A 13,432-nucleotide genomic window follows, 5' to 3' on the forward strand; every position below is an offset into this window, starting at 1 on the left:
CCTGCCTGGGGGTCTGTGGGGATGGGCACTAGGGCAGGTGTGCAGGAACACCGGGGCCTGCTTCTCAAAAGACCAGCCCTGGGGCTGCTCTCACTGCTACCTGGCCAGAGCTCCCACCTATACCAGCATCCTGGGACAGAGGGGCTAGTGCCTCCCCTTCTTCAGGGTGTGCTCTGTGGCGGGGGCACTGGGAGGACGTGGTGGGGTTGGAGGCTGCAGGGGCCCTGTCACCTTCCACCCCAGCGTGGGCACTGTCACCCTGCCTCCTGGAAGAGGCCTTCCTGGGTGTCAGCTAGAGCTCTCCAGGGCTGGCCTGACTATGCTGGAGGTTGGGCTAAGATTTGCTCAGGGAACTCAAAGAGAACAACAGTGGCAGAAAGAGGAACTGGGGTTGCCAGCCAGGATGCTAGGTGCAAAGTCCTCTTGAGAAGCCAGCACTCACACAGCCCACATGAGCGTTTGTCCCAGCCCACTGAGAGCACTGACCACCTAGCCTCTTCACTGGGCATTCACTGTACCCGCTTTGCATGGTCCCTTCTGCATGGACCCTGTGTCTACCTAACTATTCTGTGGGTTCTAGGGTGGGGGTCCAATAACAACCTGCCCTTTGGACTGGGTTGCAAAGTTGACAACGGATGCATAACACCATGGGTGATGGATCAAACTAGGATGCCAGGGTTCTGTTCTCTGGACCACTCACAATCGGCAGGGCCACCTCTGACTTTCAACGAGCTCTAGTTCCCAGCAGCGTTGTCTGGGCATGGTGGGATCTCCTCAACAGCAGTAATGCCCTGAGTTCTTGCAGGCCAAGGGGCAGAGGTTTCATTTTGTTTTACAGTTCTGGTCTGTTAGTATATATCTCCCTGGAATGTGTGTTAAGAGGGATTCTGAAGTATCAGTATAGCCTAATGAGACAGTGCTGACATCAGCTAGCAATGTCTGTCTTGGGTGTAGGACAGGGAAGGGCAGTATGTGTTCCACATCTTTGCCTCTTCTATACTCTGTGCTTTCCAAAACACTGTCATGTGTGTTATTACTTCTTTGATCTCCTCCTTCCTGGAAACCCCAGGAGGTTATACTGTCTCCATTTAACCTATAGGGAAACAAGTTTGAAAAGGTTTTTATCTTGCCACAAGTGAATGTGGAACTGGGACTAAAGCCTGGGTCTCCTGCTTCCCAGGCCTGTGCTCCTTCCTCTTCACTGAAGCGAGTGGCATTACAGGCCAGGACTTGGAATTGCTAACAGTACATACCAGGGCCCTGGGGGATGAACCTGTGCCCACAAGCCCACAAGCGGAGGCTCTGCTCCTTCCACATCAGTCTTTTCACTCCCCTTTCTGCCTGGCAGCCCTGAAGCCACATGACTCCTGGTGGGCATGGGGGCCCACGTACCCAGCTTGCTTGCAAGAGGGGATGGGGAAGGGAGAAACTTATCTACCCACAGAGCCCCAGGGTCTCTTGGAGGAACCAAGCCAGTTGCATGTGTAGCATTTGAGCAGCTGCAGAACATTCTCAAGAAGCAGGGCTACCGGAAGGGCCTGAATTTAATCATGCTGGGCCAGAGGAGGTCGGCTTACTTGGCGTGCAGCACAGGGAGGGGGCCAGGCTGGGGGTTCCTGAGCTGAAGCCAGGGGAAGCAGCCTTCACAAACAGCAGCAGGGTCCAGCTTTAATCAACATAAGAGCCCTCAGCCCTAAAATTATGAGATGAGCTTCCAAGAGCAGCATCCTCTGCTCACAGACTTTCAGGAGGCTGTTGCTGGTAACTCTTGTACTGGAAGTGGGTGGTGGGAGATTTTTTGTCTTTCTGCCTGGACAGGTGTCTTCTGCAGAATCCACCAGCCTGAGAATCCAGGCTTGGTGATCTGGGCTGTCTAACCTGCTGCCTGTGATTTGTATGGCAGAGAGGCCTACTTAGGCCCTCCTTCTCCCCATCCCCCTGCAGCTGGGGCTCAGCGCCTGACCTCCCAGTTGCCTTCCGTCCTTCCTCCTGGGGCCCAGCCCTTCCTCTTACAGGGCCCTCTCTGCCTGCCACGTAGACCCCTCCCCCAAGCCTGGCCTTCCTGCCTGAGGCCTGGAGCTAGGCAGAGGGCCGAGGCTGTACAATGACTTCCCCTGCTGGGTGGCACACCATTGTGTGACAGGCCTGGGCTGGCCCGGATGCCCCTTGCAGCACAGCTGTTCCTAGCTCTGGGTGATAGAGGCTGAGAGCTGGGTGGGGACAGCTCAGGCCGACTGCAGGAATGTCAGGCTCTCAGGAAACTGGGGGGAAGGAGGGAAGCCCAGGGAGAAAAGAAGAGATGGCAGGGCTCAGATACAGGATTTCTCTTGGTTTTGGGGAGACTTGGCAGTGAATCTCATCCCTCTGCTTAGAAAGCCTCATCCTTTAAGACATGGATGCAAATGCCTTGTCCAGAACCTCCCCTGGCTCCTGGCTCTGAGCTCCTAGCACATTGCAGAGTGTCAGCTCTCTATTAAGTGTCCATTTCCCCACTAACCATAGGCACCTTGAGGGCAGAACTGTATCCAACTCATCTCTGACTTCCTAGCCTCTAGCACAGGTCTGGTGCATATTTAGTGTTGAATGAATGAATGAGTGAATGAGTGAATGACTCTTACTTGCCCTTGTCCTACAGGAAGTTTGGTCCTGTGCCGGTGAGGGCTGGCTTGAACCAGGTGGATAACTGTAGGTGTAGGTCTGCTAGGTATCTCTAGACAGATATATACACCCCTCTTAGACCATGGGGACCTCTCCTGGAACCTCAGAGTGGCTGGTCTGATGCTTCTTGGGGCTTTGGCTGGAAGGGGCTGGAATGGTCCTACTTCCTCAAACACTCATCCAGTGAAATCTGCCCAATAGCAGAGAAGGCCCCTCCTCTGGTCACCTTTGGCTTGAGGGCACACATGACCCTAGGCGGCTTCACTGTTTAGAGGTGACAGTCTGGTCAGTGGAAGCAAATCTTCAGAGTGGAGGGCCCTTGCTTGCTAGCTTCTGCCCCATCCCTACTCTGGCTTAGCTGGGCTGGGAGGGAGTAGAAGGGGTGCTTGAGAAAGGACTCACCCTTGGGATCTGCCCCAGCCAGCCATGTCGTGGGGAGGATACGTAGACAGAGAGCCCTGCTCTGAGCCCCGAATGCTGCCATGGGTCTGGACCACCTGTGGCTCCCTGGACCCACCCTGGATTATAACTTGCTCTTAGGCCTTTGTTCAGGCTGATGCCTGGATCCAGAACATGCTTTTCCCTTTGCTGCGCTAACTGTGACTGACTGACGATACAGCCCAGGTGTCACCTGCCCCAGGAAGCCTTCCTCAAGGCCTTCTCAGTGCCCCATCCACACCTTGGCCCCACACATGGATGTCCTCATGGCCTCCCTTATCAACTGCACTTCAATTCATGGCAGGGCCCACACAGCCTCCTTCATCTTTGTGTCTCTGGGTTCTGGCACACAGTGGGCATTCAGGGAACACTGGCTGAATGAATGAATGAAAAAATGAATAAATGAACAAATACGGTCCAGTGCTACCTTCAGAACAATGCTCCTGTGGTCACTGTAGTTCTTCACTCTGGTGTCCCTAACAAAAATTAAATGAAAGCGATATTTTCCCCCAACCTGAAGAAGCAGGAAAAAAATGGAAGGGATAGATTCTTTTTGACTGAAAATTTTTCTCCTATCAATGTTTTGCCAGCTGGTACCTGACACTGTTTGTCTGTACTATGGTATTCCAGCCCAGGAGCCATATGCATAATCCCCCGGTGATGGCCTCAGAGAACCTCATCCCTGATCCTGGTCATGAAGGTGTTTTCTGGTAGAAGAGATGGTGATGACCAGGATGAGGAACGTAGACAAAAGGAGACTGCATTTCTTACCACCCAACTTCCCACACCCCTACCAGGGAGCTGGTATAGGCCGAGACCTGCCTCCAGGAGGGCCAGAATGTCAGGGGCCCACATGTGAGGAGGCAATGCTCATGGGTCTCCACCAGTCTAGGCTGGATCCCTACAGGGGGTTGGGTCTATAGATGAAAATTCTTTCTAGCTATGGGGACCCATCCCAAGTTCTGCAGGGACTGCTTGGGGAGTGGCCCACCCATTCTGGGTGGTTAAATGTGGCTAGGGTGATTTCACATTTCTCTAATTCTTGTTTCTTCTGGAAACCAAAAGGAAGCCAGATGTTGCCTCCAAAACTCAGAGTCTTAGAATATTATGGGTCTCACCAACTGCCTCTTTGGGAAACTCTAGGACTTCTGGGTGTGGGGAAGTGTGGGGAGTGGGGTGAGAGTGGTGTGTTCACTGGCCTAGGTCAGGATGAGGAAGAGCAGCATGGCAAATGCTATCAGTCACTCACTCAAAATCTATTCTCCACTTCTTCCTCACTAGCAGAGCTCTGATTTTGTTTGAGACAGTGATATATCTGGTCCCCAGATAATAAGCCAATTCTGACAATCCTGTCCCTCATTTTTTTTCCAACCTCCTTTGTTCCAGAGTACCCATGTGAACCTCTTCCGGCCAATGAGGCACAATCAGAACTCTGGAGAATAGTTCTAGAAAACTTTTTACTTTCCTGATAAAAGGGCAGAAGTGGCGTGCATTGCTCTTTGTTTTTTTGTCATTTCCTGCCTTGAATGCCAACATGATGGCTGGAGCTATAGCAGCCATCTTGCAACCATGAGGGAAAGGCCAAGAAACATTAGCTCTGACATCACTGAGTGTGAAATTAGCATTTGTAATTCTGTGGAATTTTTGTTATGTGAGAAAAATGCATTCTAATTTATTTATGTCTCCATAGTTAAGTTTTTTATTTGTAGCCAAACACATCTATAAATGCTATTGGGGAGCTGACCAAGAAGATGATTCACCCTGAAGCTAGGTGCAGGTAAGGAGGGGTTATGTCACAACTGAGTCCCTCCATGTCAGTACAATAAATGATACCCCCCTGCCTGTCCTCCCCTGTTAGTGTGTCTCTGGCCCACTTGTGTGATTGGCTGAAGTGACAGTATTATCCTGGGCTCTTTAGAATGTGGGTCCACCATCCTCCCCAGAGACACGCTAGATAAAGAGCCCAGTTCAGACCTGCTCCAACCCCACAGTCCACAATACTATTGTCAAAAGAGAGGGGTCCAACAGAATCACCTTCTGGGGACAGAGGGACAGAGTTGAGGCCTCATTTACTATCAGGGGCCCTAGGGCAGACAGATTACAAAAATGTCCCCAATCCTCACACCTCCCTATATCTACACTCTGCAATGTAACTTTGCAGTTCAGTCCTTCAAAAGATAGAGTTTATTCCCCTACGTCTCCAACCTGGGCTGGCCTTGTGACTTGCTTTGGCAAACAGAATGTGGCAGAAGTAACCTTGTTCTGGGCCCAAGCCTGGGCCTCGAGAGGCCTTGCCTGCTCCTGCTCTCTCTCCGGGACCCTTTCTGGCTCCATATGAACCAGCACTGGCTAGCCTTCGGGATAGGAGAGGTGGCCCAGTTGCCCTGTCATTCTAGCTGACAGGCAGCTGACCCCCAAAAGAACAGCCAGCCAACTGACACATAGCTACCCACACATGTGGGAGCCCAGTGGACAGCAGAAGAACCGCCCAGCTAAGCCAGGTCCCCATTGCCAGCCTGCAGAATTGGAGCTAAGTCAACAGCTGTTTTAGGTCTCTCTGGTCAGTTTGGTTTGTAAAGCAGGATTATGGTGGTGATAGCTGATACAGTCCTCCTCCTCATGGATTACCAAGCGCTTCCACAGACATGAGCTAATTCAATTCCCCAAGCACCACCTCTGCAGGAGATCTTATCTCTCTTTTATAGATGACAACGCCAGTATTTGGAAAGGTTCTGACTTGCTCGTGATCATGCAGTCAGCTCACAGTAGAAATCATCCCACCTCAGCCAATGGCCCCAAACGACGTCACCGTCCAGCCCCGCAGGCCCTATCTCCTTTTCCAAACTTACTGACCTTGCACATTGCTTTGGGCAGTGGCCTCACCCACGCAAGAATCAGACTGGACCACAGACATCAGCCCCTTCCAACCCTGACATGTTACCACAGAGCATCACACCGATACGATGTAGGGGAAGAGGCCAGAGGGCACCTTTTCCCATTTGGAACAGACGAACCACCATGTGGGTTAGCGCGGCCCCACAGGTACCCAGCTTGGCAAGTGGAGTGAGGGTTGGCCAGACCCCAAAGCACAGGCTCAATCTGGACCATCCTACAGAGCTGCCCTGGGTGAGCACAGAGGCCAAAATAGACTCTGAGTGGCCACAGAGGCAGATGAACCAACACCCTAGCTTGGCACACACCAGCCCCCCATAAATACGCATAGCTGATGGACTCAAGGTGCAACAAAAGTCGTCGAGGACTCACCCATGCATGGCATTCCATTCCCATCCATCCTGTCCCCCTCACATAGAAGGCGGAGCTGCCCTCCTCCACCTCCCCTCCCTGTGGCCACCCCATCACTCACCGACAGGGTAGGGGTGCCCTCATCCTCCACGGTGACTAGCAGGTGGTAGAAGCTCTGCCGCTCGCGGTCGGGCGGGGCAGGCCGCGTGGTGATCTCACCGCTGATGCGATCCATGCGAAAGGTCATGTCCTTGTTGCCCTCGGTAATGTAGTAGGACAGGACACTGTTGATTCCAATGTCACGGTCGGTGGCTTTCACCTGGACCACAGTGGTACCCCCACCCACGTTCTGAGGGGAGAGCAGAAAGGTGGTCATTCTGGATTCAAGGCCTTTAGGGCAAAGTCTAGCACCTGCTCTTGAGTGCCCAAGGGTTGCACCTGCCTCTGGAAAGCTCTGCTCTATCCTGGGTCCATGATAAGGAAGATAAAGATCATCGTGGTGAACATTCTATGGGCACCGTGTCCGAGTTAACTCATCAAATCCTCTCTATAACCCTACAGGTTAGGTCCTCCCCATTTACGGATGAGAAAACTGACCTGCAGGGGAGGAACGTGTGTGAGTCACACAGCCAGTCAGTGGCAGAGCCATGGTGTGAATCCAGGGAGGACTCTACAGCCCTGTGTCAACCTGCCTTCATGAACGTCCAGCCTAGAGTGATACCCAGCAGGGTCTGGACAAAAATTCTACCAGAGTGGCTCAATCTTAGGACTGAAAAATGCGTGAGCTATTTTATTTAAAAGCAGCTCTCTCAGGGTGAACAGGTCCCTGTTGGTGGTGAAAGGCTACTTTCTTTATCCCCTCTCCTTTCCTCTCCTCTTCATCTGAACCATGAAGAGCTTTCCTCTGTAGGCAGACATTCAAACGGGTGCTTCGTGGTCAGCTCACACCCACTGTCCACCCTGGACGTTCAGCTGTATGGGCGCCAGAGCTGCCCTCACCTCATTGACGCTGACGTTGTATCCAAAGGGGATCTCGATCACTGGAGGGTTGTCATTGATGTCTAGGATGGTCACCTGCAGGATGTGGTCCTTCTTCCGTGGAGGGGTGCCACGGTCAGATGCCACAACCTGTGAGGAGGGGATGACTGGAATCAGGGCCAAGGGTGAGGGGGGGATCAGGAACATGGAGTCCAAATGTGCTGTCTGCTCAGTGTGGAGGAAAGGGAGGGCAGAGGGACTCACTGGCCCATCCCTGCCCCCTGGGTGGCCGCTAGCCTTGAGCCCTCCCCAAGGCTTTCACCATTTGTCCTACGCTGCAAACCACTGTTGCCCAATTTTTATCTAACTGGGGACCCTCCTTTGCAATCTAACTCTGATATGCCCAGTTTTTACCTCCTGACTATGACCTTGGGGGCCTGCAACCAGACCCAGGGCTCCTGCCTGTAGCTTCAAAGCCTCTGTTCCATGTATTCAGATCTGGTCTCTGGCAAACAGAGAAATAGTCTCAAATAATATTTTCAGTAATGATCTAGAGTCCTAGCATAGCCTGAGTCTGTCCTGAGGAGACTTGCTGGTTCCCAGATGCCTACAAGACAGCAGAAAGTGCTTGAGAGCTCAGACTCCTGCAGAAGCATGGCCCTGGGGACCCCAGAGACTCCTTAGGAAATATGGCAGCCACAGCAACTCAGCAGTAATGGCGGCCTTCATGATTCCTTACTTGTACGTATTTCTCACCTCGGCAGAGATTTTCCCGCCCCATGCATGGTGTGGGGGAAACTAAGGCCCAGGGTAAACAACTTGCTCAAGGTCACACAGTGTCTGTGTGCAACAGCCAGGGCTCTTATCAGCTGGCAGTCTTTCTCTCCTCACTCTTACAGCAGAGACAGACACCTCCCGTGTTTCCTGCCCTGGGTCCAGAGACCCCTCCTCCCAGGATGCCCTTTCCCAGGTCAGCCTCACTCGAGCTCTTGGCCCTTAGGAGTGCTGTCTGCCCCACAGCCCTTGGTGTCAGCAGCAAGCTGACTGCCAGGGTGTGCTGATAGGCTGAGTTGCCTCTAGATGGAGGGGGGCTGGTTCCCACCTTGAGGATATAGTGGTCCAGCTCTTCTCTGTCCAGCAGTCTGGCCACAAACACTTCACCAATGGAGTCATTGGTGGTGATGATCTCAAAGGCCCCAGCGATGTTGCCAGAAGCCAGGGAGAAGACCACCTGTCAGGGGGAGAGGGTGTGACGAGTGAGGAGGTGTAGAGGACGGGACAAGGGGCGCTCCTCTGCCCACCTGGGCCTTCTGCTCAGCAAAGATGTCTGAGAAGAATGTGTTTTAGGCAGAAGTGGTTACAACCCTCAAAATGGGGGTAGTGGGTCCACTGATGTGATGCAGGGTCTGTGACAGGCTCCTGGGTGGTGGGGGGATGTGAGCACACTGGCCTGGGGCCAGGAGGCCGGGTGAGTCCCAACACATGAAGTTTCCCAGGGCCAGGGGTGGGGAAGCACTGAACCCCCTAGCAGAGGAGCAGGCTCAGCCCTGCTGTTACAAGGACTCTATTGGGCTCTCACAACAACCCTGTCACAGGGAGCCACTCTCTTCAGCTCAGAGAGGAGGCTGCGGACAGCGAAACCACTGGCGAGGTTACACAGCTTGTAAGTGCCCAAGAGAACAAGGATTTGAACCCACAGGCTTCTGACTCCAGAGCCAGCATCCCTCAGCCCCCCTAGAGGTGTGCAAACATTTAAATAAAGGTGGAAACCTCCTCAAACACAACCCAATTTGTAGCCTAGGTCAAAGTGGTGTGAAGACTGAAACATCTGTCACTCCTCTTCCTCGTGCTCGGGGGGAGGCCCAAACCTGCAGGGTTGGGGAGCACTTCCTGCTGTGGGACAGGTAGAGAGCCTGAGAAGCAGGGGTGCAGAGGAGCATGGGGAGGGCTGCCCAAGGATGGCACAGAAGGTGAGATGCTGTGTGGTTTGTGGATGAGGTGACCCAGGATTCACTGGGAAAGCTAAACCCCCACTGGGTTCAGCTCGCTGTGGGGAATGACTCTGGCCAGCCTTCAGCTCTGTGCTCCCTGGACCCAGGCAGGGCTGACAGCTTGAACAGCTCTGCCTCCTTTCCCAGACCACGGACTGTGGTGAGGGCCAGGCTGTCCTGCTCAGGACCAGGCAGAGCCTGGGGGACCCTGCTTCCTGCTCAGTGACAGGGACGGCTTGGGAGGCCCCCTCCAGCTGAGGGGCTGAGGGAATCCCCTCCTGACAGGCCAGTTTTGGATTATTTCACCTGGTGCCCACCTGCCCATTGCTGCCGGCGTCGGGGTCCCGGGCCTTGACGGTGGCCACGTGCTGGCCCACAGGGTAGTCCTCGGGCACGCTGACCGCTGAGTCAGATGTGAAGTCGAACCGGGGACTATTGTCATTCTCGTCCAGGACAGTGATGTAGACCTGGGGATGAACATGGCCAGAGAACTCCCACATCCTTCCCCTCCCTGGCCCCAATCACAGGGTCTCACCATGGGCCCGGTGGGGACCAGACCTCCAATCCATTCCAGAAGGTCAGCAAGCTTTCAGAGCCCACCTAGGCTAATCCTGATTTTACTCGGAGGCCCAAACACATTACTTCTGGGAGTCTAGTGGGGGAGGGCTGCACACACTCAAATGCTGGGGGGCTGTGGAGGGGGGACACAGAGGTGGTGGGGATTTGGAGAGCCAGAAGGCACGGGCCCTGGCTAAAGGGAACAGAGGCTACTCAGCTCCAAATTGGGGAGGGAGTGCCAGCATGGCATTGGCCTAGCTTCCAGGTTTTCAAAAGGAATTAGGAATCCAGATTTTTATGTGGAATTAGGTGTTGATTAATAAAACTTAAAAAAAAATCATGTGCAGGCCAGTTAAAACACATCTGGCAGCCAGATATTGCCCGAAAGCCACTTTGTCCACACCTCTGGATTAGAGGGAAGGAAATAGGGCTCAGGAGCAGGAGGGAGCCATGAGGTGGCTTGGTGGTCCCAGCAGGGAGAGGGCAGATGGGGAAGGGAGGGAAATTTCCAACTACCAGATAAAGAGGGAACATGCAAGCTGCATGTGAAGAGCACGTTGGTTTGTGTCTGTAGCTTGGGCTTCTGCTGCAGGGTCTGGATGGTAAGCCTGGAGAGAAGGCCTCCAGCTCATGGACGGCCACAGGTACCCCTTAGGTTCACTGATGAGGGGATGAAAATGGGGCAGAAGAGGCTCAGATTTTAGGAACCCCAGGCCAGGTCTCCCCTGACCCCTTCCCAGGGCAGACCCTATCTTCTCCTTCCCCAGGCCTGGGCCTCCAGGGCTCACAGGCCCATCTGCCTCCTAGTGTGCACAGGATCCCATGGGGAGCCTTGGGAACCTCACCACATTGCAGAGAAAATTCCATTTCATCCTCTCTCCTAATCAGGTCTTCCCTCTTCTTGGTCCTAGACACGCTCCCGCATCTTAGGCAGCTGTCGGGACCGTAGGCAACGAGCCCAGGCTTTGCAGCAGGACTGATTCCACCACTTACTAGCTCTGTGATTTGGCAAAAGTTACTCAACCTCTTTGATGTTCCATTTCCTCAGATGAAAGTAGGAACAAGAACACCTACGGCATCAAGATGCTGGAAGGAATAAATGAGCCAACAAAAGTGGCCCCCATCCTGCTTCTGGCCTGGCTAAGAACTGCCCATGTATCATTTTGGATTTTGGTCAGGGAGCTCTGTGACGTCCCAGAGCCCTAGTCTGCTCTCCTGTGAAATGGGCATAATAATGCCTACCATACTGTTCTCAGGGTGAAAACAAACAAGGCCCCTATCATCTGATGCCTCCCAAAATCTGTCACTCGGGTCAAGGCCTTACATGGACTCCCCATGCTTCCTCCTACCAAAGGGCCTCTGCACATGCTGTTCCCTCTGCATAAAATGCTCTTCCTTCTTGGCTGTGCAAACTCCTATATCTTCTGGGGATCTCAGCTTGAGTCACTTCCTCAGGGAAACCCTCCTCGATTTCCCTGACATCTCTTTATAGGCTCTCTCTTGGCATCTAGTGTGATAATCTGATCAATGTCTTTTCTGTTTGTGAAGGCAGAGGCTGCATCTGGCTTTGGTTTCCTGCCATATGTCCCCTGAGCCCAGCTCAGAGTCGGGCACATGGTAGGTACTCCCTCTATGCTACTACTCTCATCATGATCATGATGATGTTTGTGACGTGCTCCCAGCACTAGGGAGTCTGCATCAGTGAGTGAGGAGGGAGGGCAGGTACCAAGGCCTGTGGGAATTAGCTAAGGGTCTGTGGCCCCACCCAGGGCCTCGTGGTCCAAATCACCTCCCCCATCAGGCAAAGGCCCCAGGGTGTTACTCAGAGCTCTTACGGCAGAGTCCCCCCTTCCCCCAGCCCAGCCTGCCCCCTTCCTGCTGTCTCCCCACCCCTCTCAGGGCCACGGAGCTGCTGGGACTGGGAGGAGTCAGGTGTAGGTGAGCTGTGGTTTAGGGGTTCCGGCCTCACAGAGGAAATGGTGGCACCTTTAAAAGGTCCCTCAGCCTGCCTCCACCCCAGCACCTCCAACAAATTTGGAGCGTACAGAGCTGGTGTATCTGGGGCAGTGGCTCCTGGGAGCCTCTGAGAGGAAGCCAGGGCAGAACAGAGTGGGGTGGGTCCTGCTTCCTGGAAGAGGGTGAGGGACTGTGGAAACACAGGGGCCCTCCCAAGAGTATGTACTCTAAAATGCCCTCACCTGCCCAAGCAGGGGAAGGGGCCAAGGCTTCTACGGCCTCGGGAGGAGCGTTCCTCCTGCTTCTCAGGCTCCCCTTGGCCTCAGCTCCTGGACTCAGGACAAGGGTGAGGGGCAGCTGGGCCCACTTTACAGATGAGGCTGCTAAGGCTCAGTGAGAGGGCCTTCTGAAACTTAGATCCTCTGGCTGAGAAGGGCAGGAACCCCAGCTGGGTGCTCCAGGACATGTGGCACCTGCTCACCATCTGCCCCCTGGGGGCTCTGCTCACTGGCTGCCTTCTGGGATCCCCAGGGAGCTGAGGGCAGCTGGGTGGGCTCACTGCTGCTTGTAGCCTCACTCACCCCAGGCTGGCCCCATGGACGGAGGAGGCTTTTGGGTACAGCCAAGCCACAATCAGGGCCACTGGCACTGGGCACTTCTAGGGAGCCGTCGGCAGAGGACGCTCTTTGCCTAGACACCGGGTTGGTCTGTACCCTTTGGCTAAGGTGAAAGGGACTCGGTGGGGGAGAAATTTGACTGTAACCAATGTTGATGATGAGCTGGAAACCCTGCGTTGTCTACAGATGGCCTCAGGACTGTCCGGCTGGGGCCCAAGCTGGATCGTGGTTAAAAGTTCTCATTATCATGGCAGGATGCCACCCCATAAGCAGCCCCTGGGGCCCAACCCCTAGCCTGAGGTCACCACCTCTCTTATTCTTCTAGGAATCTTGCCTGATATCTCCGACCTCAGCAGTCACCCTTCCCGAAATGCATAAGGTCTTGGTGCCTTTACTTAGGGTCCTTGAGGGCAGCGACTCACACCGAGTACCCACTGCTGCCCTTACCCAGCACTCCCCAGGCCCTGACCAGTGCCCCATTTCACACAACTTACTATAACACACTCCTTACCCTGATCCCGAGAGAGGCAAGGGGTCCCCTTTACAGATGCTACTCCTATCACCCCTTCCTACAAAGGGCTTCCAATCTGCCATTTCTGTCACATCCTCTGAGGGAGAGCAGCTGGCATGATCCCCATTTGAGACCCAAGAAAAGGAAGCAGAGAGGTTGAGCAACTAGCCTACATTACATGGCCAGTGAGGAGCAGAGCTGGGTAAGGCTTCAGTGTTTCCTCCACTGTTTGTTCCACATACTCCTTGTTAGTGCACCATTCACCCCAGGATCCCATGAGGGGCTTGGCAGGACATGCAGGGTAGAGAGAACAGAGCTGGATGTGGGGTACATGTCCAGGAGGGGCCTGGACTCAGGTGTGAGAGTGTATGGACTGGGGAGTTTGGGAAGGAGCAGGGACCAGCTCCTGGCCTGCCATGTGCCCTCTCCCCAGGAGAGGCAGGAAGGCTCAGCACCATGCAGAGCCCAAGCCAGCACTGGCC

The 13,432-nt window shown here is 54.1% G+C and overlaps 1 protein-coding gene across 3 annotated transcripts in view; it reads right to left on the reverse strand.

Annotated features, from left to right (window-relative positions):
- CDH23 (cadherin related 23) overlaps window positions 1-13,432 on the reverse strand; it is a 157,721-nt gene that overhangs the window by 63,185 nt on the left and 81,104 nt on the right. For 2 of the 3 annotated variants that reach the window (XM_064488079.1, XM_064488078.1), the window contains exons 1-5: window positions 10,712-10,828; window positions 9,626-9,775; window positions 8,420-8,548; window positions 7,339-7,467; window positions 6,461-6,688 (exon numbers count right to left, since the gene is read on the reverse strand). In XM_064488079.1, the coding sequence (XP_064344149.1) occupies window positions 6,461-6,688; window positions 7,339-7,467; window positions 8,420-8,548; window positions 9,626-9,775; window positions 10,712-10,738 (663 nt within the window). In that variant the 5' untranslated portion in view covers window positions 10,739-10,828. Of the gene's footprint in view, window positions 1-6,460; window positions 6,689-7,338; window positions 7,468-8,419; window positions 8,549-9,625; window positions 9,776-10,711; window positions 10,829-13,432 lie in introns of those variants that run through there. The other variant, XM_031461108.2, reaches the window with a different exon arrangement.

Source organism: Camelus dromedarius, chromosome 8 (genome assembly GCF_036321535.1).
Source record: "Camelus dromedarius isolate mCamDro1 chromosome 8, mCamDro1.pat, whole genome shotgun sequence".
Lineage (NCBI taxonomy): Eukaryota > Metazoa > Chordata > Mammalia > Artiodactyla > Camelidae > Camelus > Camelus dromedarius.